The 23,370-nt window shown below is 50.8% G+C and overlaps 1 protein-coding gene across 2 annotated transcripts; it reads left to right on the forward strand.

Annotated features, from left to right (window-relative positions):
* Window positions 1–549: 549 nt before the first annotated feature.
* rbpjb (recombination signal binding protein for immunoglobulin kappa J region b) lies at window positions 550–23,171 on the forward strand. Of its 2 annotated transcripts, XM_011606702.2 has the most exons (11): window positions 550–694; window positions 12,331–12,369; window positions 15,406–15,501; window positions 17,436–17,601; window positions 17,692–17,866; window positions 18,005–18,142; window positions 18,261–18,373; window positions 18,471–18,611; window positions 18,780–18,935; window positions 19,018–19,121; window positions 19,624–23,171. In XM_011606702.2, exons 1-11 carry the CDS (start codon window positions 675–677, stop codon window positions 19,946–19,948), a joined length of 1,473 nt encoding a protein of 490 aa, XP_011605004.1. In that variant the 5' UTR covers window positions 550–674; the 3' UTR covers window positions 19,949–23,171. The 2 variants fall into 2 exon arrangements, with proteins under 2 accessions (XP_011605004.1, XP_011605007.1); XM_011606705.2 differs by lacking the exons at window positions 550–694; window positions 12,331–12,369 and adding an exon at window positions 17,189–17,359.
* The last annotated feature ends 199 nt before the right edge of the window (window positions 23,172–23,370 follow it).

Consider the following 23,370-nt stretch of genomic DNA (forward strand, 5'->3'; position numbering starts at 1 on the left):
CCATTGTTTCCACATTCTAAACAAGAACAATGTTACTCAAGGGAATCATAAATGCAGCCTGCTGAAATCCAACATTTATTTCCCTTCTCATTTAAAATGCCCCCCCCCATCTTTTTCATTCTTTAAATGCAGACTAAAAAGTGATATTTTGGATGCAATCTCTTGCAGCCATAAAGGCTGGAAACCACGTAGAGACACCATAAATAGACAAAATCTGTATACAAGCTTGGGAAAACCAAGGTTGTCCTCGCTTTTACTCATAAAAAGATTCGCTGCTGTAATTTATTACGCGTTAAACACGTGGGAATAGTATTTCAACGCCACAAGATAAACAACCACTCCGCTCCGCCTGGATCTCGCGATAGGTGGCGCGTCCTCAGTGCTCGCCTATTGTGAGAGTTTTCCAAATCTCGCGCGGCTTCCGAAGTTTCCCACGCCTGTTGTTGTGGCGTCTGCCCTTTTCGCGCTCTCTCCCTCCCCCTTCCTCCCTCCCTCCCTCTCTCTCTCGCTCTCTCTCGCCCTCTCTCTCCCCCTCCCTCGTCTCACCCACCCCCTTTCTCTCCGTCTCCCTCGCCCTGCACCTCCAGTCTGCTTCTGTTGTCTCGGCGGATTGTTGGGCTGTGGGAGAGGAAGGATATCGCGAGTATTGGAGTTTTGGTGAGAGTTTGTGGAAGATGGCGCCTGTTGTGACAGGGTGAGTCTGAAATTCGGGGCTGCTCGCTGGGGAGCGGAGTTGGAGGAAAAGCGCAAGTTATGTCTGTGAAACTGCGAAATTCTGAGCCATGTGCTGCGCCCAGTGTTTTAACCCACGGGCTCAGTCGGTGGAAATTCTTTCTTCGTGTCGGTGTGCTCGCCCGAGTGTTTTTGTTTGACTTTCTTTTGCCGGAGCTGACTGTTGCTGCAGTGTTTTGTGAGCTAGCCCCAGCTAAAGCGATACTTCACCCTCGGTGGTCTTTTTTTTTCCCAGACAACGGAAAGCGGTTAGCTAGCAGGTTAGCCCGGGAGCGAAACACACTCACCGAGCGTTAAGCCCTCCGACCCCCCTGACTGAAAAGAATGTTTCTCCTTTATAAGTCATGGTCTTTCATCAGTTTTCGATGCGTTTCGACGGGCAGCACGTTTGCGGATCGCGATCCGAGACTTAACGCAGCTAGCTGTCCGATAATGGACATTAGCTAGCGCTGTGTGACTGAAACACGTTGCGGCTTTGTGAGGCATCCTCTGTGATAGTGCTTTTAAAATGTTAAGTGCCTTTATTGAGGTCGTGACATAGCTTTTTTTTGCGTTGCGGTAAATATTTAAACCAAGATCCGCCTCGCACTGTGAATATCGTGTACTTTTACGACTTCAGCCTCCTTGCTTGGGGGGGGGGGGATAGAGACGCGATTTACTTTTTAAACAAATAGGCTCAAACTCGGCTATCAGATTTTTAATGTCGCGATACTTTTGATTCAATTCGCTTATGCTGATCAGGTATAAATGACTGTGCGGGAACGCATTAAATATAACAGCATGTTAAGTCGTTTATTTCTTTTTTTGCGCCTATATGTTTCACTTTATCTTTGAACCAACCATTGCAGCTCGGCTACAGTCATTAGTTCAACACAAATCCTTTTCCTTCTCTTTTGAGGCCGTAATCGCCGCAGACAGTTAAGTGACAGACGTTTGCTGGTCGTCCTGGAGGGGTGTGTGTGTCAGGGGAGAGGTTGGTGGGGTGGTTCGCCGTCCATGTTCATCTGGGGCTTTCCGGCAGGACAGGTTTTCAGTTTGGGGGGGGGGGGGCAGCAGGGGGGTTGGCTGGGGGATGGAGGGGGGCAAGCCAGAGGGCAGAAGGGTCAGGTCTGGGTGGCTGGCCACCTGTCTAGATGATATCTCCAGATTCATCTTTGTTTTTTTGCAAAGGGGGGGGGGTGTCCAGCGTAGCGGACGCGTCCGAGAGCTGAAAATGAGAGCCGGCGGGCTGCGTTTAAAGCAGCACAGGAGCCAGAAAAGTCGAATATTATTTTCTGTACGATTCACCAAGTCCTCCTCCGAACCAGTCTTCGGGGGGGCTATGGGGCCGTTCATTTGGGCTGTTTTGGAAACGTGCAGTATCTTTGGCATCTTGCCTACATACATTGGAGGCCGGTGGTGTTTAGGTTACCAACAATGTAAATGTTCAGCGGTGATAACGGCCCCGTGATGAATGCTGGGCGATGTTTTTTTTTTGGCTTCTTATCTCCGCAGGAGGTGAGCAGGGTCGGTGTTTTTGGTTCCAAACACATGTTGCCACATCACGAGCTGCGTTAGCATGGACTTAGCTTCAGTTAACTTCCATCTTTAATTTCTCTAAGGATTTCCATCAATGATTAATCCTTCCTCCTCCAGATAACATTTTACTTTGTTCCAAACCCCCATTCTTTTCCACCCAACAAGGTGTATCAATGTTCTACTCGCAACTTTCCAGAGACCTGATTGGAAAGAAACTTGTCTTATCACCTGCCGTGTAGGTGTGGAGATCGGGGGGGGGGGGAGAAAGGCCCTGGCATTTGCTTTCGTAATGTCTTTGCCTGAGAAAACTGATGAAGTGATAGTTGAAAGAGCAGCTCTGTTCACCTGGGATGATAAAAGCATGAATCACTTATTTCAACACCGCTCTGCTGTTGCCCCGGGGGGCAAGCATCTCCCCGTAACACACACACACACACACACACACACCCGCGCACACACACATCCTCGTCTGAAAAGCCGAGCTTCTGTATCATTACCGCTGAGCCTTTCTCGGCGGCGCCATTTGCAGCCTTGTACGTATATTATAGAACAATGTGGTCGAACTTGCAAGTGTACCGTGCGAGCGAGCGCGTTTGCGTGCGCGCGCACAAGCATGCACGTGTGCCTCCATTCCCCGGGGCCCTCTCATCTTCCCGGCTTTGCTTTATGAAAGGAGCGGTTCAGAAAGACCAGCAGATGTCGAAGCTCTGACCTTTCTGGTGGCGGCGGCTCGGGCTGGAGTTAAAAGGCACCCCGCCCCTCAAAGCGGCACCTCGGCGTCCGCACGCACGGACCCCCGCGTGCACGCTCCTACCTCGGGTCCCGTGCTGATGAATAGGTTAACGACAGATCACACGCGCTGCCGGATCTGCTCTTTGCCTCGGCGTTCGCAGCCTCCAGAGCTGCAGAAATGTTCAAAGTGGACTATAAAAATGGGCGTTGTGTGGCCGGAGTGGCTCCGTTACACCCTGCAGATAGGCCGTGGCAAACAGCCTTATTAATTAGTCATTTGAAACCACAACGGTTGTCTAATTGCCAACGCTGGCAGCTGCGGCCTTGTAGTTTCACTTCCCGGTCACGGCTGCACACATTTTCCGCGTCGCGCGACTCGTGCAAGATGGCAGCGCCTGTTTTACCAAAACCTGGGTGGTTTGGGGAAGTGATGAGGCCGTCTTGTGTCAGTTTCATTCTTTGAAACCCGGGCACGTCTGTCACGTCAGAACCGGGGAAAAGTCCACCAAGGGCTGAAGCTGCGGCCACCGCACGCCTTTTCTTGTTGGCTCTATCACCTTTTTTTTTTTTTTTTTGCCAATTTCCGCTTCGTTTTACATGTCTGCCTGGAGGGAGCCACTACAGGAGATGCCCAAGGGTGTAGAAATGCACGTTTTTGTGCACTTGGGCTAGGACAGAGTGGCTGAACTTTTGCACATTCCCTTGCAGCTACATTCTTTAGCCTTTGTACTGCTAGCATCATCTTCGCACTGCATGACAACTTTATTTACTTGTGCAAGACTTGGAAAGCGTTAGCCTCTGAGCTCATGCTTTTAGACTTCTTTGTGTCTGGGGCTTCCAATAACCGTGCTGCTGTTTGCTCCGGCGAGCACGGGGTGGAACATTCTGATGTAAATCTGAAGCCAGGGTGGTTTTGAAAACATCCCATGCGTCATGTTTGATATAGGCCCAAGTGCTTTCGGCTTTGTAGCTTAGCTCGGGGCGCTTGAGGTGAAAGGTTAACGCAAGGCAAGGCACCATTTTGTTGACACCGTGTCTTCTTGTCTCGTATTAACCCCTTACCTTGAAGAGTTTCCTTGGCCTTTCCTTTCCTTTCCTTTGATGGTTGTTGTGATCGCAGCGTTGCCGGTGGAACATTCATTTCTACCGCGTCAGCATTTTTCGCCCGGCACCGTCCCTCCACATCCAGGATGTTTCATTCACAAAACACCCCCCCCCCCCCCCCCATCCCACCAGACTCCTCCTTACTTTGATTCAGGAGATTCGTACCTACATTTTATGTAAGCGGGAGTCAAAATACAGGCAAATGCACATAGAGAGGTCATCTTTATTTTGTCAATCGGCAGGCTTAAATAGAAACAGTCACCTCTCCAGCAACCACATCGGGGCGGTTCTGGATCTCTTCAGCGGAAGATGGTGTGTATACACAGGATCTCCCGTGTTGGGAAAGCCCCCAGTAAAACCACCTCCCAGGGCTGTGAACAACCGCCACTCTCGCTTTATTAGATAAGCGAGGAGTGGCAGCGGCGAGCTCGGGCTCTAGCAAACCTGGACAGAAGGAATGCCTCCAGATTAATATCTCTATCAAAGCTTGATAGGGGGGTGTCCAATTTCTTGCACGGGTGTTTTTACAGAGCTTTCCAATTGAACACATCACTTAAATTGGATCCCCCCCCCCAAAGCAAATTAGCTTGAGTGCACATTTTATATGCATGTGAAATCATGTTTATCCGCCTTTCCGCTAAACCACACGGTGACATCACGGGCGCAAGTCTTGTATAAATGAATGGGTGTTAAAGTGGAACTATCTGTCATAATCTGCAGAAAGTGACCGGCTATGAGACGAAAGGTAGGAGGGTCCCAGGGGTAGATTTGGTTGGTCCTCAACCAACACGGAGCTGTCCTGCCCGATGGAGTCACGGTTTACGCTAGTACGTAGCATCTAGGCCGACTTCTGCATAAACTACTGGGGAGTCGGGGAATCTTGCAGTTAGTTTCCAGTGACAGGCAACTATTTATTTTCTGCGAATGTTTGATCCCGGTTCTAATGCAATATCTAAATCCTGCAAGTCATCCCCCAGGAATAGCCACCGCTGGCGCCTCCAAGGGTGACATAGATCCAGGGTGATGAGCAGCCTTGGTTTAACCCCCCACAAACGAGAGAGGTGGCTGATGTTGGTGAAACAAGGAATTGTCTGGTGATAGCAGAACGTTCAAAGAGAAATAACAAAGTCGGGAGTCCTCCGATTCCAGGAAAGACGCCGCGTTATCTGCTAATGTTTCTTTGCATTGTCTGTTTGTTTAGCGAAGGGTGCCAGAGTTTTCCCGAAGAATCCGCCCGGTGGCATTCCTGCGGCGGTTGACGTCAGCAGGTTTTTGGCCCTTTGCGATGAATCACAATGAAGTCATACGCGTGTCATTTTGGGGAATAATCTATCGTCCGTGGTCGAGGAAAACAATGCTTTTCCTCCCCCGAAGAGAGGGCGCACGTTCGTGTCGCGGCTGATCATTTCTCACTCGCGGCCGCAGTTTATTTAGCAGTCAGTGTGGAACCGAACACGAGGTTTCACATGAGCTCATGGAAGAAAACTAGCATCCCATGATTTATCGCTATGTAATTTGGACCTCAAAGGTTCTCCTTAGCCAATGCGATTGTTCGAAACGTCCGACCGCCTCGCTGAGAACGTTAAACTCTGCGATGTTTGTTTACATGCGGTCGGGTTTCCATCGAAATGCGAAGAACGTCGCTGAAATTCCCCTCAGATGTCGTTAGCGCGGCGCGAGGAGGAACACGGAGCAGGAACACCACACTTCCCCGACCATGATAACGACTGTGAAACCAGACGGCAGCCTTGAACTGAGTCAGTCCTGAACTGCACAACCAGACACAAAGATGCTGCGATCTTCACTTTTACTTTGACTTATCCGCGCGTGACCTCACTGGATGTGGGTTGAATGTCAGCTCTGACGCTCTCTTCTGCCAGGAATTCTTTTTTCTTTTTCCCTTCTATCGCCGCCGTTTGGGTCTCTCTCGGAGACGTGCGCGGCCTGCGCTCATCGATGTTTGGCGAGACTGCGCTCCGCGGCTGACTGGACGTTCTCGGAAAACAGCTTTGCGGTCGCCGCTAAGATCTCATTCCGTGCTCATTGGAGCACCATTGTAAGCTCCCTAATCGTTGCTATTCATGCTTCCGCATCTGTCGTGCGTGGGATGTCGTCTGCCCTCGGGACCAGGAGAAACGGGGTTTGAGCCATAGAGGTTCGGGGATCCTCCTCTGCTGAGGTGCTGTCGGATGCAACCCTTCTGAAACAAAGGCTGCAGCAGTGATGCTCTGGTCAATCTTGACAACTTGCAGATCCAACCCACCACCTCCACCTCCTCCTGCTCCAGCAGTGAATCATCAGCCCGGCGGAGTGAGTGGGGGGGGGCTGCAGAGGGTGGTTCATTCAGGGTTCAAGGCTTCCTCGCATTGTCCCCTTTCTGACAGTTCCCCCCGAGCACATGACCCGTCTCAGCCCGACCAACTTCAGCCATTTTACGCGGCTCTCGTGCTGCACACACGTCACTTCGGAGCACTTTGGCAAAGATGAACGGCTTTTTTTAGGCTTTCAGATCCTGCGGCGAGTTTCATTTCTACATCTCGTGTGCGCGGATCTGTTAGATTGAAAATGCGGCCGTTGGAAACCTTCTTGCATCTACTCTCCGTGCGTTTTCCCTTCATCCTGGAATCTGCGCAGAGCTTTTTCACACGTAACTCGGACACAGCTTTATCATCCCAGGTGGCTGTTTTGCTGATAACTGATTATTAAATGGGGATCTTTCGATGTGTTTTGATGCCGGGCCAAGCCATAATGTAGTTCCAAGAATTTTACTCATAAATTCCCGTGTAGCAAACATCACGTGAGCGGCGACACATCCTGAAAGAGGAGCAAACATTCTTACAGGTCAGATGGACGGATGGGCAAATAAATCCACCTTTAGCCTCGGCGACCACTGTCAGATCTGCAGAAGGCTGGATTATAGGTGTCCTCCAGCGAACAGCACTGGGAACAGTGGTTTTTGTCTCTGGGACACGTACGCGTGCACCTACGTCCCTGGTTGTTCCAGCCTCTGGGCCAGATTACACTTGTTAATGCGTACAGCACAGCGTCTTGAGGTCTTATTGATTGCGTGCCAGACCGAGACGAGATTTGAAAGTCCGTCCAGAGATCTCCATATGGAACATCGATGCCGGAGAGTGCGGTCAAGGAGGGGGGGGGCACGAGGAGGCCTTTCCTCCGCCTCTGTCATTAAGCTCTCCCATGTCAAAGGCAGATGGAGCCACAACCCCTTGTGTGTATGTATTTATGCGTAGAGGCACTTGCAAGTGCAGATTGATGCGACACACCCAACTTGACACGCGCATGTGCACGTGCAACGTGGGGCCCTGTCCTTTCTTCTGCCCCCAGCAGGACATCGCTGGCAGACCTCTGCCATCGTTGCCATCTCCACCAACCCAGCGTCTTTAAATTTAGCGTCTTTAAATTTAAATGCCACATTCATTGATTTTTCTTCGTCCTCCATTATTTCATTCGTTTCAGTATTTGTAGCGACTCTGCCTTCAAGTCTTAGCTGACGTCTCGGGTCGTCGGCATGCGAGCTGGCACATGCCGGGCAGCGGAGCCAAGCCCAGAACAAGCCTCCGGCCCGGGTCACGTCTCTGCCTCTTTGGTTGCTGTCAGTAGTCCCCTCCTCCCCCCTTCTCTTGCATTGTCTCTCTTGTGCCATTACCACAAGCAACATAGTATAATACTGGTGAAAAAGACGGTGTATACATTTAAAAATAGCCAGATGTTGACACTTTGTGTGTTATAGCTGCATGTGTTGTGTGTGACATCAGTTTCCTGGTATTTCGTCAATAGGCTGCCAGGGTAAATGTAGCCAGCGGGCTCGGATTTCTTAATGTCTTCTGCCTTTTTTCTGCAGAAACACCTTCACCTGCTTGGTGAGACTTGTTCGTTCCACCCGCGTTCTCTCAACACTCGAAAATGTTTTTACTCTTTGGTCATGTAAGTGAGGTACGCGGTAATTGAATTGTAGATTTATTCCTGGTACTTCAACACAAGGTTTCTCGACTCTTTTCTTCGCCCGGTTCGGGGCTATTTTGGGATACCCCAGGCTTAATTTTCCTTAAAATGTCTGAAATCTTAATTCAGTTGACAAGCCTCCATTGTAGCAACGCGTCCAGTACCTGTTAGCGCCCTCCTTCACACATTGCCATGGCTACCATTAGCACCCGACTGGACAAACTACTGCAGACTTCAGCTTTAAAGACATTTGCTCCCTGATTATTTTTGGGACCATTAGTTGTTGAGTTTTAATCTGCAACGATACCCTGAATCATCGCATTATGGCTTTTTTTTTAGCTCATCCTTGTGTACTTGAGTTGCATGATAATTACTATTCTTTGTGGCACATAATGTTGAACAGGGATTATATCTGGTGGTGCTGAGATGTCCCATGGACATGGAGGCCTTTGGTGGGTGATGATGAGGAGCACTGGCACTATGGGGGCTGGTGATATCCACTGCCAGGGAAACCAGACACCTTTTATGAACCTAATCACTCTTCCTCTACCTTCCACTGCTGCCTGCAAAGCTTCTGTATGTTCAGAATTATTATTTTTACAGGGCAGAAAAGAAGGACGATCTCGCTCAGTCTGTTCTGGGATCGGACTGCCTGGCGGTTACCCTCGGAGGTCAGAGACCCACCCTTGACCTTGAACATGTGACGCAGAGCGTGCGGAGACGTTGGGTTGTGTTTGGCTCCCCTGGGAGCTTCCTGGGCTATCAAAACTAAACACGGGTGCTTCTGACTAAATGAAATTGAGAAGAAGCGGGATGAAGGCGAAAACGGGAACAGAGAAATCGAGTCGTTAAACTTTCCGCCGCTTCCACGCTCGATTTAGTAAAGATGCATCGCACGTTCTCGAGCCTTCCGTGCATTGTTGACGCTGCTGAAGTGCGTTTGGCTTTTGAGGTGCGCGGCAGATGTCGTGCGGGACCTGTCTGAGTGTGTATTTCCGTCTCTTCTCAGCCTTCCGGGTGTTGACGTGTGTTTTTCCTTGTCATCCCTGTTAGACCTGTCAGTCACACCTGTCAAACACATCCCAGTACGAGCGGCAAGTCGGGTTTGCGCTCCCTCAATCAACCCCCCGCTGCATGTTAACGCGTGTTTGCATGTTAGCATGTATCTGTGGTTGCTTGATGCTCCATAAATAGCAACTTCCACCCCTGCCTGTCAACAATACTTGGTATACAACCTGTCAGAAATGGAGAGATGCTTCCTGAAAGGTTAGCACGGTGCAACAACACAGTATACACTGGGTTCGGGTACGAATTAGTAGTTTAGATCCGTTAACCTGAATTTGTTGTTGCAAGTCCCTTAAGCCCGAACGTGGAGAGAATGAGGTAATAAGTCACGTTTCTTCTTTTTGAGTTTACAGAAGCGGTCTCCATCTTGCTACCCACCAGTCTTTGATCCAGAATTGACAAACACACGGTGTGACTACAGCGTTTGCGGTCGCGCATGTTTTGTATGAAAGAGGCCCGAGGGGAGCTCGGGTACGAAGTTTCGCTCCGCGTCTTTAGGTCGTATCTGCTGTGGAGGTGTTGGAGTTTACCACATAAATATCATCCGTCAACCTGGCTGCTTTTGTGTGGAGCTTCTGAGAAGTTCAGGTGCAGCCGCCGCACATCTGTGAAGGCTGACTGCCTGTTTGGTCGGCAGCCAGCAAAACCAATAATAGCTACTTTCCCCTCAATGCTATCGATTTATTTGGGTGCTGAAACTATCTGGCAAGTCATCAATATATATCTGAATTTAATACCCACATTACAGGCATTTTCTCCCCCCCCTGGGGTATTACTGCTTCCATCAGTTCCCCCCTTGCTCCACTTGTCTGTCCCAGACGGCACAGAGAGCAAAACAAATCCATCACCCTAAAAAAAGAAGTCGACTATCCGCGTGCATTCAGACAAACGGACTAGGACCTCGTACCAGCAGCAAATAATACCTGCGGTTTAAGCTGTTAGCACAGTTTACGGCTGTTGTTACTTCGTTGTTTGTTGTAAACAGGGCAGGACCAACTTCAGACTCGCTCCTCAGTGTTGTGACGTCCTCAACGTGACACCCAACACATTGTAACGGCTCCTACCACTTAATCGGCTTTGGCACGCTCGCCAACCAGTAGCCATGCTAGCGTGAGTTAGCGGCCGTTTACCAAGCCTGTGGCGCTTTGGCGTCAGCTGTTCGCGCCGCCGTAGAGTCGACACAGCGTGTGCAGACGTCTGCTGAGCTGCTGCGTGTCGGCGCCCTCCGTTGTTTTGGAATCGGTGACAGTACGCAGGAAGTTAGGAGGTGGCGAGCGATAAGGTGCGGAGAGCAAACCAGGAAGCACGCGCTCTTCTAAGGGCACTTCCTTTTCTTCCCCTGACCTTTGACCTCATTAGAGAGTCTGTCGCAGAGGTGGAAGTTGCAGAGCGACTGGTGATGCACTACCCTGCATGTGTGAAACACTGCATGTGCATCCTTCAGCAAGGTTTCTCTTCGCTCTGCATCCTCACCATTTGTGGTTTCCTGTAGCTTGTGGAGGTGAGGCAAAGTTGAATTACTCCCCGGTTAACTCTTTCCCCACTCAGCACCATCCACCCTGCGTCGCCCCCCCCCCACTAATCTCACCTCCCGTGTTCCCAGTTACAGCATCGCTCTGCTATTTGCAGGGGAATGGGGGTTTAAGAGGGTGAGGAGGGGAGGAATTGGAATCCATTAGCCAGTTGAGGCATCTGTTTTTTTTCACTGTGGGAACCTTATTGATCGCCCTCCTTTATAATTATTCCACCTCTCCTCCTCCTCCTAGGCTCATGCACCAGTTTATCTTGTTTTTTTCCTGCTCTTTATCCCACCTTTCCTGCTTTCCCCGTCACGCTTAAACTCATCCGAAGGGTTTTTTTTGCACGCCAGACTGTCCTGGTCAGTTATCGCCATCATCTACGACCTCGTGACATGAACCCACGCTGCGCGCCCTCCTAACACATCCGCCCTACACAGGAAACAAAGGTCTGCCCCGCTTGTAGACATGGTCTACGTGGTCTCAAATCCACATGCAAATCTCCTTGGCTGCGTCACTGCGGCGCCTCAGAAGAATGCAGATTAGCCAGTTACGTTGCGTTGAAGGACCTCTTGGTAACAGCCGAGGTTGGATCAGAGGTGGACTGAAGCGTCTCCACGTGGCTGAACATCAGACCCGGCGATCTATTGATCACTTTTTTAGCATGGAATCGCTCAAGATGCCGGTAAAGACAAAGCGAAACCAACCGGGTTAACTGCTTGTTGTTGGCGTGATCTGCTCGACGGCCCAGCTGTGCTGACTTCAGCAAGGGCGCTCGCTCGCTTATCTGTTCCCTAAAAAACGACATTCTCGTGCGAACCTTACTTCATTTTAAAAATGCTGCGATCGTCTCAATTTCCTCTTCAAAAAGCAACTTAAGGGTGGGAATTGGACGTTTTTCTGTGGTAAACAGAAAGGATGTGCCCTTTTTTTTTCTTTTTTTTTGTTCCACCGCCACTTGCTACTTTAATTTCCTGTTGAAATAACTGGAGAAATAAATGTGTTGTGAGCACCAGCATCTCCTTTGACATACCAGCAATGAGAGAAATGACATGATAATTTGTAGATTTCACGCTGAGGAAAAAAAAAAGAAGAAGACGACGAAACGAGGCCTCGCTTCCCCTCGCTGCCCTTGAGGTTTAAATTTCAGACACCGTGAGACAGCGCAGGATCTCGGCTTCTTCTCTCCAAACGAACGATGCCGGCCGGAGGCTACCTGGCTAGCATGTTAATAGCCGACACGCAGCCAAGGCTTTCCAGGTGGAATTCCAAGTGTGCGAACGTGCCAAGACAAAGACTGTAATTTGACTGTATGAGCCTATTACGAGGCCGATTATTGGGGGCAGCAGCCTCGTGCTGAATGACGTGTCGTCTTTAACCGCTTCCAGGTGAAATGGATATTGTCGCAGTTCCATAAATTTTATTTAAGCAAAGAGAGAATCAGCATACTGTGGTTGGCAATCCACTTTTATTTCCAGCCTGTTTTGACACGATGGAGATGGAGATAAGTCGGCGTCACGCCCAGCTCCCTTGACTTCGCCGTTGTCTGGTGGCTGGTGTTGTGCGCCGCCGAGGCCGCGGTCACGAGCGGCGGTTTGTGTGCATAGGTGTTGCGTTGAGCAACTCGCTGTTTACCCTGCGTGTGTGTTTGTGGTCGACGGCCAGCCCACTCATGTTTCTGCTCACTCTGTCTTTGCAGGAAGTTCGGGGAGCGCCCTCAGCCACAGCGCCTAACAAGGTAAGCACGTGTGTCCTCACAAGCCTAGAAAAACACTGCTTATCAAGCACATCAGCTCAAACGCCGTTATGATGACAAAGGAATCTGCTCACTGTGCTCAGAGTGGCCAGAAAGTGCTCCACACTTGATAATAAAATTTGAGGATGCGTGCGTGCAGGGACTTCCACATGTGGAAAGCTGTTTAGTGTAAAATTCCCAAATCCTTTGATATTTATTTGTTTTATGGCTGGAGACACTTTTTGCCCTTAACAGCGTGAAAAGATATAAACACATTTATTGATTTGCAGCTGGGTCAAAGGTTCTGCAGGACATTTCCTGCCGTGCTTTGGGCGAATTGCATCCCGTTATTTGGAGAGAAACAATTCCCGTCGCGCTCCGTGTTAGCTTATAGCAGCGGCGCCGCAGGTTTCTGGTGAGCAGCATCTCGAGGAGCGCGCGGACGAGCACGCACTCGAGGAGCAGCATTAACGACTGCTGTGGTTTGTTTTGCAGCGGCGTCGCTTTTGGTTGCACGCTACCGCGGCAACAGAGCGCACGTGCATGTCTGGTTTTGGATAGCAAGGATGTGCCCCCTCAAGTAATGTGCGCAGCCAGTCCGCTGGGCTGCTCTGGTCTCGTGTAAGTGACCCGGCCTAATACGTGCACGTCTTTGGACCGCCGTCGTATCGCCGCGCCACTCGCTCCCCTCCCCGCAGCAGCAGCAGCCCCCTGATCGTCTGGCATGCAGCCCCGCGGGGGCTTTTTAGGGCAGCTAAAGCTGTGCAGGTCCTGCAGGGCCACCCTGTCAGGAAGGCTACTCGGCTGGAAATATAATACAACACACACACCCAGAGCAGACACACATTTTAGATTCAGGCCGACACTTGAGCTTCCCGACTGGATCAGGATGCCTTCTGCAGTTATTCTCCCCAACAATGGCGCAGGGATCAGCCTCGGATGGAAGCGTAGGGTGGAAGTTTGGTTGTTATTTCTCGTCTGTCTGATATCTGGCCGCGTGTTTCAGCCGGAGGTTTCTGAAGTTGCAGCCTGAGCTCATCGCATAGACCGATTGTCCCTTTAGGCCGGGACCGCGAGGTCATTCTAGGTGTCGCAGAGCCCCGCGAGAACAATTGAAAATTCCACCTCTGTGGTTTATTTCTCTTAAATGGATTGCGAGCAGTATGAATCGCCTTATTGTTGGTCTTAATCTGAGCCTGGTGATTGAGATGTGTGTAATCTGCCTTTTGTGATTCACAAAGGTGCAGCCTGATCATCTAAATTAAGCTGCTGCAGCGTGCTGGCACCCTAACACGACCTGCTCAACATACATATATCCATCCATCCACCCTGTGTGTGTGTGTGCGTGTGTGTGTGTGTGTGTGTGTGTGTGTGTGTGTGTAAGGTCTTGTGACAGCCTCTGCTTTGGTGTAGAGACTGACAGATGTACAGGACAGATGCCTGTCTGCTTTGCTGCATCTGTAGCCTGGCTTAACTTACACCCTTCCTACCCACCCACCCACCCACCCCCTCCCACACACGCACCACCCCCACGGTGCCTCCTGTTTAATATGTGTCCCCTTTTTTCCGACCTGTCTGGCACTTTTGGTGCTCGTCACACCTCTCCCTCCCCGTTAACCGCGTCTCCTCTCCCACTCGCGTGCGATAGACGCTCCTTTGTCAGCTGAACCACAAAGTCAGCTGAACCCGAGCCGCTGTGATGACTCGGGTCCACCAGTTTGGGACTGGAGCACTGTTTGGAAACCAGTTTTGCAACCTTGGTACACCTGTAGGTCAACAACTCTCTGTTCTGCTTCCTGTCTGCTCACATGACGACTGGTTGCTGTGTGTGTGTGAGTGTGAGTGAGAGCAACTTTTAGTGTCGCCTGTATCATTTATTACCCCCCCAAAATGTAATAGTATGTTCCTTCATAAATCTTGGGCTTTGACAGCATTTCCCGCAGGATTACCCAAGACTGCAGTGGGTGGCATTCTGACCACATGGGGGGTCTGGAGGCAGGCTTCAAAGAAATATGCGTATTTGTTACTCGAGAAGCAGATTAGGAGTCCGCGAGATTTTGTCTAAATGCGCTACTGGGCCTCGGTTACACTTAAAATCCTCGGCGGCTTGTTCTCGTTGGCACTAAAGGGACCCGCGAGGAGTTCCTGTCTCAATTGGGATGTTTTAGAACGGTTAAGTCTGAGCGTTCGACGCTCCGACGAAGCTCATTGGACGTCCCGTCGCCCGTCAGGACTTCATCGTTGATCTAAACATCAGATGGATCGATAATTTAATACATCCTCACAGCAAAGGCGGATCTGGCGTGAAACAAAGTAACTGTGTGTGTGAGTGTGTGAGACGTCCTCAGATCGCAGTTAAACGGTGTCAGATGTTTGGAATCCACCGACCTTTCCCGCTTCATCTTCAGTCGCGCTGGCCGGCGCTCAGCATCTTCGAGCAAACACTGAATAAATAACCCGGCTGTAATTTGGTGCTTCCAACCTGCGACGGATCGAATTCCGGCCTCCTTTCCGCAGGAATAACGATCTCCGCTCACAGCGAAGTGAGAAATGAAACATTTCCCAATCTAAGTGGATAAACCCAAAATCCATCTCGGCTTTCCAGCTCCTCCTCTTCACCACCCTGACTCCACACACACACACACACACACACACACACACACACACACACTCTCACTCACTCATAGGGGCTTTTCATAACAAAGACCCCGTCTAAACCGGGCGTGCGGCCCAGGATTGCACGGCCGAGAGGGAAGCTGGCGTGTCAGGTGTCCCTGACATCTGTGTGTGCAGTTTAGCTTCGTACCCACTAAATTTCAGTCGAGGACTAGAGGTCGCGGAAGGTCACCGGGCTAATCTGAGCGCAGATGATGCAGTATTTCTGACGAGGTATCGTTTCTACTTTTGTAGCTTCCTCTTCCACTCCCCCCCCCCAACAGGTCATTTATTATTCACCCCTGAATGTATCTGTTGTGTATCACCCCCCCTCCGGGTTGAGTTTCAACACGACTTGTCTCCCTCTGTGTTGTCGTCCCGCAGAGAAGCGATGAGGAATTACCTGAAGGAGCGAGGCGACCAGACCGTCATGATCCTGCACGCTAAAGTTGCACAGAAATCCTACGGCAACGAGAAGAGGTGAGCGCCGCTCTGGCCGTTTGACCGAACAAGATCCTTTTTTTATCTGTTTGTTTAATCTATTTGGCTCTTCCTCCGGTGCAGGATTAACACTTCGTATCCAAAGAGTGATTCTTGCGGTCCCGGAGGAATACTTTATCATTTTTGGATATTGGCCTTGTTTGCTCTCCCGCTGAAAGATTCGCGCAACTCCCATATCTGTAGGATAAACACGGGGCTGCGGTTAACATCTGGCCAGCTCAGCTTGATCACAGAGGGAAAATAGTTCCATCGGTTGTTTGTTTGAGTCCCCCGAAACCTGCAACAGGCGACATGTCGCTGGAACTGGTCCCGAACGGCGACGGGAAAACACATTCCAGTTTGCCCCAAATGCAGCAGCGTGGACCTTTGACCCCCGGGGGGGGGGGGGAGTCAAAGTGAGGTCAAAGGAGGAAACGTGAGGCCTCATTCAGGTGAAGGCTGCAGACGAGAGGAAGGAAAAGGGGGGACAGACGGGGAGTTTTGAGTGTTGGGAAAGGGAAGATAAAACCCTCCCGGGAACATCCCAGTGAAACTCTGAAGATTTCATCAGTCCCGATAAACTCATGTGAACTTTTCTGGGACTTTTGCAACTTTTTAGAGTCAGTTGCTGCATTTGCGTTGTCTTCTGTCCCTTCTGTTCTGTTTGGACACAAACGTGGACACGGCAGCTTCTGCCGCTGCGATCCGTCTGGACCGCTGCCTCCCGGCCGCTCTCCAAGTGTTTTGCAATGGAAAATGTTTGTCTATTGATGACTTTCATTTGCGCTTCCCCACAAAGTCCTGTTCTTCAGCTGTGATTCTCTCGGTTAATGTGGGAGGCCTGTTCCTCTCGGTGGCTCGGCGGCCACAAAACACAGCGGCGAGACGTTTTCAGAGCCGAATTCTGTCAGTGTTGGACGTTGGTTAAGGTGGCGGAGTCGCAAATATCGCTGGTCTGCACCCGCCGCTTATTTTTTGATCCTCTCCACCTTTTGGCCCCTTCAACTCTGCAACTTTTCCCCTTTGAAAGTCTGCCCGTCACCTTTTTACCTCTCACTCTCAACCTTTTTATAGCCTTTTCCCTCCCTGCTCATTATGCAACTCCCTCCAGAGCGCCGTCCTCCGCTCGCCTCCTTGGCCCGAGCCCGCCAGCGCCGCTTGCAATCTCATCAGTCACGTCTCTCGGTGGAACTCCGAGACACTTCAGAGATTCGGAGGAGAAGGGGTCGAGACCGAGATGAATTCCTCGGATAAATGAAAAAGTTCCTGCGCGGAGGAGGAGCGTCGGGGGTGTTTTCGGCAGGGTTGCGCGTTGCTACGGGGCGACGCTCATGTCTGCCCGACAACTCTGATTAATATTCGCCAGCGCGGTTCCAAGCGGGGCGCTTGGATGTAAATGTGCCGTCTCCTTTCTTTGACACCTCCTGCATGTGCTTTTTATAGGAGGTGAAAGTAGACAAACACCCACAGAGACAGAAACCGTTGTTGCGAAATAGGTCACATTCCAGTTCCACACCGACACGCATGAACTTATTTGAAACACTGTTTCGGTTCCGAGTTGCCCGAGATATCCCCCCCCCCACTTTATGGAGTTTATGCTAAGAGAGGAATGGAATCCTAAAATGGAAAATGGCACTGCGTTGGTTTTTTTTTCTGTCTTCTGGTTCTGGTTTGTTTATTTCCACAGATCAGTTTCATGCTGGACTGCTGATGTTAACATCTGCTAAATACGGCTGAACGGCTTAAGGAAAGAGTGATTAGGTCAATTGTCCAGAACAGAACGTTCGATAAAGATTTGCCTCTCGCCTATACAAGCCCGCCCTCTTCTGGTGAAAAGGGAGATGTGCACCTTGGCCATGTATTGTCCCCCCCCCCACCATTTGCCAAAAAGCAGATAACCTGAATGAAAAGATATTATTTCTACCCGTCTTCAGGTTCTTCTGTCCTCCTCCCTGTGTTTACCTGATGGGCAGCGGCTGGAAGAAAAAGAAGGAGCAGATGGAGCGAGACGGCTGCTCCGAGCAGGAGTCGCAGCCGTGCGCGTTCATTGGCATCGGCAACAGCGACCAAGAAATGCAACAGCTGAACTTAGAGGGAAAGGTAGGAAACGACACGCACCCGCACCGCTGTTGCCTGCAGCGCGCCGCTTTGATGCCACCTGCCCCTGAACGTCTTCTTCTGCCTCTCCAGAACTATTGCACAGCCAAAACTTTGTACATATCCGACTCCGACAAGAGAAAGCACTTCATGTTATCTGTCAAGATGTTCTACGGCAACAGCGCCGACATCGGTGTCTTCCTCAGCAAGAGGATCAAAGTCATCTCCAAGCCCTCCAAAAAGAAGCAGTCCTTAAAAAACGCTGACCGTACGTCTCCTTTTATTTATTATCACTTTATTATTGTTGCGGTTCCATTCTGGGCCGCCAGGGGGCAGCGTGGGTTTACAAGAGATGGGTTGAGACTAGAAGACACACTTCTATTAGCGCCGTCCCGTTTGTCCTCAGTGTGCATCGCGTCGGGGACCAAGGTGGCGCTGTTCAACCGGCTGCGGTCCCAAACGGTCAGCACGCGCTACCTACACGTGGAGGGCGGAAACTTCCACGCCAGCTCCCAGCAGTGGGGCGCCTTCTACATCCACCTGCGTAAGTCTGGCTCGGGGGCACATCAGAGCAGCTCCGCCTCAGACCAAGAGTGACGGGCGGCTCGAATGCGGGTTCGCTCCAGTGTCTCAACGCCGTCCTTCTTCTTCTGTCGTTTCAGTGGATGACGAGGAGTCGGAGGGAGAGGAGTTCACTGTGAGAGACGGTTACATCCACTATGGCCAGACGGTCAAACTGGTCTGCTCTGTCACGGGAATGGCCCTGCCCAGACTGGTAAAGACTGGACGCACCACAGAAAACTCCCCGGCAACCCATTAAACGCAGCACCGCTCCCGTCGCTCATCTCCTCCTCGCTCTTGTTCCCGTGCAGATCATCCGCAAGGTGGACAAGCAGACGGCGCTGCTGGATGCCGACGATCCCGTCTCCCAGCTCCACAAGTGTGCCTTCTACCTGAAGGACACGGAGCGCATGTACCTGTGCCTTTCCCAAGAAAGGATCATCCAGTTTCAAGTGAGTGCCCCCGGAATAACCCCCGAGGTCGCCTCACCCTTTTCCCCTACTGCACCCGGCAATTTTTACCCGTCCCTGTTAAGTGCTTCGTCTCGATTGGGTGTAATTATTGTTAAATCCTCCCCCCCCCGTGTGCCATCAAGTCTCCTTTTCCCGCCCTTTCGACAGGCCACTCCATGCCCAAAGGAACCAAACAAGGAGATGATCAATGACGGCGCCTCCTGGACAATCATCAGCACAGACAAGGCCGAATACACTTTCTACGAGGGCATGGGCCCCGTGCACGCGCCCGTCACCCCCGTGCCTGTGGTCGAGAGCCTCCAGGTACCGCAGCCTCGCTCGCCCGTCCTTTTATCTCCTTTTATCTCTTCATCTTTGCCGTCTCTAAATTGAACTCCTCGCGCAGCTGAACGGCGGCGGCGACGTCGCCATGTTGGAGCTGACGGGACAGAACTTCACTCCAAATCTCCGGGTCTGGTTCGGCGACGTGGAGGCTGAAACCATGTACAGGTGTGTGGAACCGCGGCGTCCTCCAGCGCCGTGGGTTTAATGGCTCCAGGGTGTTTTAGAACCCGAGACGGTCGCTTGTCCTGGACTTCAAGTGTCGCCTTTGGTTTTCCAGGCGGATTTTATGTGTTTAAACTGTTTAAAAGCGCTCCCCGGCATTACCTCCGGGAAGTGTTGGCAAGCCTTAGAGCTCCCTGACCACATTCCAGATGTTTTCTGTTCCTGGGAGATTGTTGTGCTTTGTTCTTTGGACGGTTTAATGGCGGTTTAATGCTGCTCATAAATCAGAGGGGGGGGGCTGCAACGTCACACCAAATCACCTTTCTGCGTCCGATAAGGAAGTTTCCACGAGTCTTGAGGGAGTCTTGGAGCTTCCTCTCCGCTGCTGCTTTACCGTTGTCGTGGCAACGCACAGCCGCCAGGACCCATCTTTTTCTGACTTGCTTTTGCCATCATGACTCAGCATGTTACCTGTGTCCCCCCCCCACCCCTCCCCCCCACCCAGGTGTGCGGAGAGCATGCTGTGCGTGGTGCCCGACATCTCGGCGTTCCGCGAAGGCTGGCGCTGGGTGCGGCAGCCCGTCCAGGTGCCCGTCACGTTGGTCAGGAACGACGGGATCATCTACTCCACCACGCTGACCTTCACCTACACGCCAGAGCCCGGGCCGCGACCGCACTGCAGCGCCGCCGGGGCCATCCTCCGGGCCGGGAACTCCAGCCTGCTCAGCAGCAACAGCCAGGAGGCGGGCCCCGGCGTCTACGGCCCGGACAGCACCTCCGGCGTGGGAGTCACGTCCTCGTCCTCCACCGCCGCCGCCGTGGTCTCCTAACGCACGCACGGGCGGGGCCTTCGCTCGGTGAGGAGAGACCTTCAGAGCAAAAGTACCACGCGGTATACAAAGACTACGGAATTAATAAACTTGACTCGAAAAGTGCTGCGTTCAAATTCTGGAGGCAAAGAAGAAGAATTGGAAAATCCGTGGGAGAAAGTAGCCCAACGCAGGAGAAAACTGGGAGGAGGAGCGGCATCGCCGCGCCGTGGGCCGGACGGGAAGAAGCGAATGTACTCCCACCCCCCCCCCCGCCCCCTCCCCCCTTCCCCCTCCCGCGGTGACTTTAGGGACCTGTCGATCCGGTTCTCTCCGTTCGGAATGAGTGAAAATTCCCACAGTCTCGAGAGCACCAGCACCTTCCCACAGCTGCGAGACTGGAAAACCACAGCAGAGCATCCCGACGCGCGCGGAAACACGGACAGGAAGGAGGATCCCTCACGCCAGCCTCTCCCCCTTCGCTTTTTTTACTCCCCCCCCCCCCCCCGGCCTCCGGATCTGCTGCCGTGGGTCGGAGCGCGAGGACGCAGAGGGACGCTGGTAAAACGTGACGATAACATAGTTTTTATGGACCAAGGATCATGTATAAGCTTTAGTAAAGGTACATTTTTCTCCATACCTTTTTGTATTAAACATATAGTACACTTTTGTTACCAAATAGTTTCTATTCTTCCTCTGAGCTCGGGCTTTGTTTCTCCCCTCCTAAGGTCCAAAAAAATTCCGATCTGAACCTGCAACCTTCCACCAACCTGTCTGTTTCCCCTCCCTGATCTTTGGATCTTTCTTTTGTGTGTTTTGATACTTTTTTCCGGGGGGGAAACAGAAGATCTGAAGTCTGGGTTGTGTGTTTTTCTTTCCTTTTCTTTCTGTCATTTGAAATTGGGGAATAACCTCAGAGGGCCTTTGTTTTTATTCTTGGATTTATGAAGTCTTTAAAGCTTTAAGCAACGCCTCCGCCTTGCCTACAGTCCTCGTGCGTCCGCGTGTCTCCTTTGAGCACATCCGTACATCTCATGTGGAGCCATAGCGACGGGAACAGACTTCCTCGGTTACACAGACGCCTGTCATTTTTACACGTGTATCAAGCTTAGTCCTAGACGTAAAGAATAGCCTTAGTACTGTATATCTTACCGTATACACAGTCACATATCTAATGTCATGTACGTGTCGCTCGCCGTCACTGGCGTATCGGATAGCGCTCCGCTCCTGGCGTCTTCCAGCGCGCTGTAGCTCCGGCGGCTTCCTGTTTTTGGTTGTTTTTCAAGGGAAAAATGGACACTTTTCAATTCGATGTGGCCTTACCGACGACCAATTACTCGCAAAAAGGTTTAAAAAAAAAAAAAAAAAAAGTTTTTCCTACGTGCTGTTCGGGAAAAAAAACCTTTAAAATATAGCACAAAGACGCCGGCGCCCTCGCTTCTCATCACGGCGCCGCTCCAGAACAGCCTTATGAAGGTGCCCCCGGCCTTCATTTTTAACTCCGGCGGCGGGCGGCGGGCGCCTCGCGCCGCTCCGTGTCGTCTGTTCTGCGTGGGTCCAGTCTCGCCGGGGCGCCGCTGCCTCTCTTTAAGGAAATCTGAATATCTGTGAGGACACGGCTCCTTCTAAAGGCCTTCTAAATGTGCGTTTCAGAACCTAACAGCAATATTGTACAGGTCATTTCATCGTCTTCATCCGCCTGAGAACTAGTTCACCAGCCAGCGAGTGTGTGCGTGCCTGCGTGCGTGCGTGTGTGTAATGGAGTATCGAGTAAGACTCGCTCCATTTCAAAGCGTGCTAACAGAAACGGTCTCCCCGTCTTCCACCGATAGCTCTAAATTTGACGGAATGAAGAGGCAATACTTGTGATGGAAGTATTACGTTCCAACCGTACTCGAAAACAAACCCACGAATGTCTGCGCGATCCAGTATTTCCATTTAAACGAAACAAAAAGAAACAAAACAGGAGCAAAAGGAATCGCCCGCGCCCCCTCCACTGTAAAAAGTTAGCATCTTGCCACATTTCCCAGCTGATGTTAAATGTTTTATATTATGATATTGATATTTTTTTAAACAATTGGTACAGTTTAGTCCCCTTGTCTTACGTCCCCAAAAAAGTGCATTATCGCCCGCGCTGCCTGGTCCGGCCTGGTCCGTCTCTAAGGAGGCCACTTCCTGTTTGCCCTGGAACCCCGAAGGTGCGGCGGCGCCACAGTAGCACCCCGACCTCCGACCTGAGCCCTTTACTCGTTTTAACACGTTAGCGTAGCTTCTCCATTAGCCGCTTTCCTGTTCCTGTGTTTGTTTACACCGCCACCTTCTGGTTGCCCCGCGCCACAGCAGCGGGTGAAGACTTTTTTTTTTTCCCTGCTTATGTTTAACGCGTCGCCTTGACAATCTGAGCTGGTTTACACTTTTTATTTTCTCCTCAGTTTTGCTGAATAACTCGATAACCTCACTCACAAAAGGGGATTTAAAAATGTTACATGCCTTCCTTTCAAAATAAGAGGTGTCAGAGGGAACTAAACCCATTTTAAATGCTTTTTAAAGAATATCTTAACCGATGTCTCTCCGTTTGTCTGTCCTTACTTGTTTTGCTCTTCCAAAAGCAGCTCTTTGTTTTTGTTTTGTTTTGTTTTTTTAAATAATGAGCTCTGAACAATGTATGTATCCTCTAATATGCCAAATGTCTTTTATAATGTAGTTTTCATGCACTGCTAAACAAAAACAGGGCAGAGTGAGAGGCAGCTTTAAACGAGTGTGGAGCCCTTCTCTGTCGCACTCAGCCTTACTTCGACTTAAGACTATTTGGCTGTTTGCACTACAGAGCGCTAACCATGTATATGTGTGTACATTTGGACTCTTCCTCCCTTTTCTTTCCTCTCCAACACGCAGCCCGCCACCCTCAACCCCCCCCCCCCGCGCCCCCCCGCGCCCTCACACTCTTCCGCTCTGGCTGTATCTGTGTATTATTCTAGTGGATGGTAAGCAGAGGTGTTGTCGTGGTAGGAACCTGTGCCGTTTGTAACGTTTAGCAATAACATCAACAACAAAGGGGACAGTTTTTTTGTTTTGTTTTTTTGATAACACGCGTTAGTTCTTTTTTTCTTTTTTTTTTGTACATATTGCAGCTCCAGGTCATGCTCAACAAAATCTGTATGTCATGAAAAGAAAAAAAAAAGGAAAAAAAAAACAAACTTGCAATATTGGCATAAAAACGAGAAATAAAAAAGTGATATAAAAATAAAATCTCACGTTGCCTTTTTGAAGAGGTGGTTCAGGCTAAGCTAAGCTAAGCTAAGCTATGCTGCTAATGAGGCTTTGGTCTGAAAATACCAAGACGACGTTCAACCTGACGATCGGGATTTCTGCACGAATGGAAGCAGGTCCCCCCCCCTCCATGGCCCCCCCCTCCATGGTCCCCTCTCCGCTGGTCCCCCCCC

Source organism: Takifugu rubripes, chromosome 8 (genome assembly GCF_901000725.2).
Source record: "Takifugu rubripes chromosome 8, fTakRub1.2, whole genome shotgun sequence".
Classification (NCBI taxonomy): Eukaryota; Metazoa; Chordata; class Actinopteri; order Tetraodontiformes; family Tetraodontidae; genus Takifugu; species Takifugu rubripes.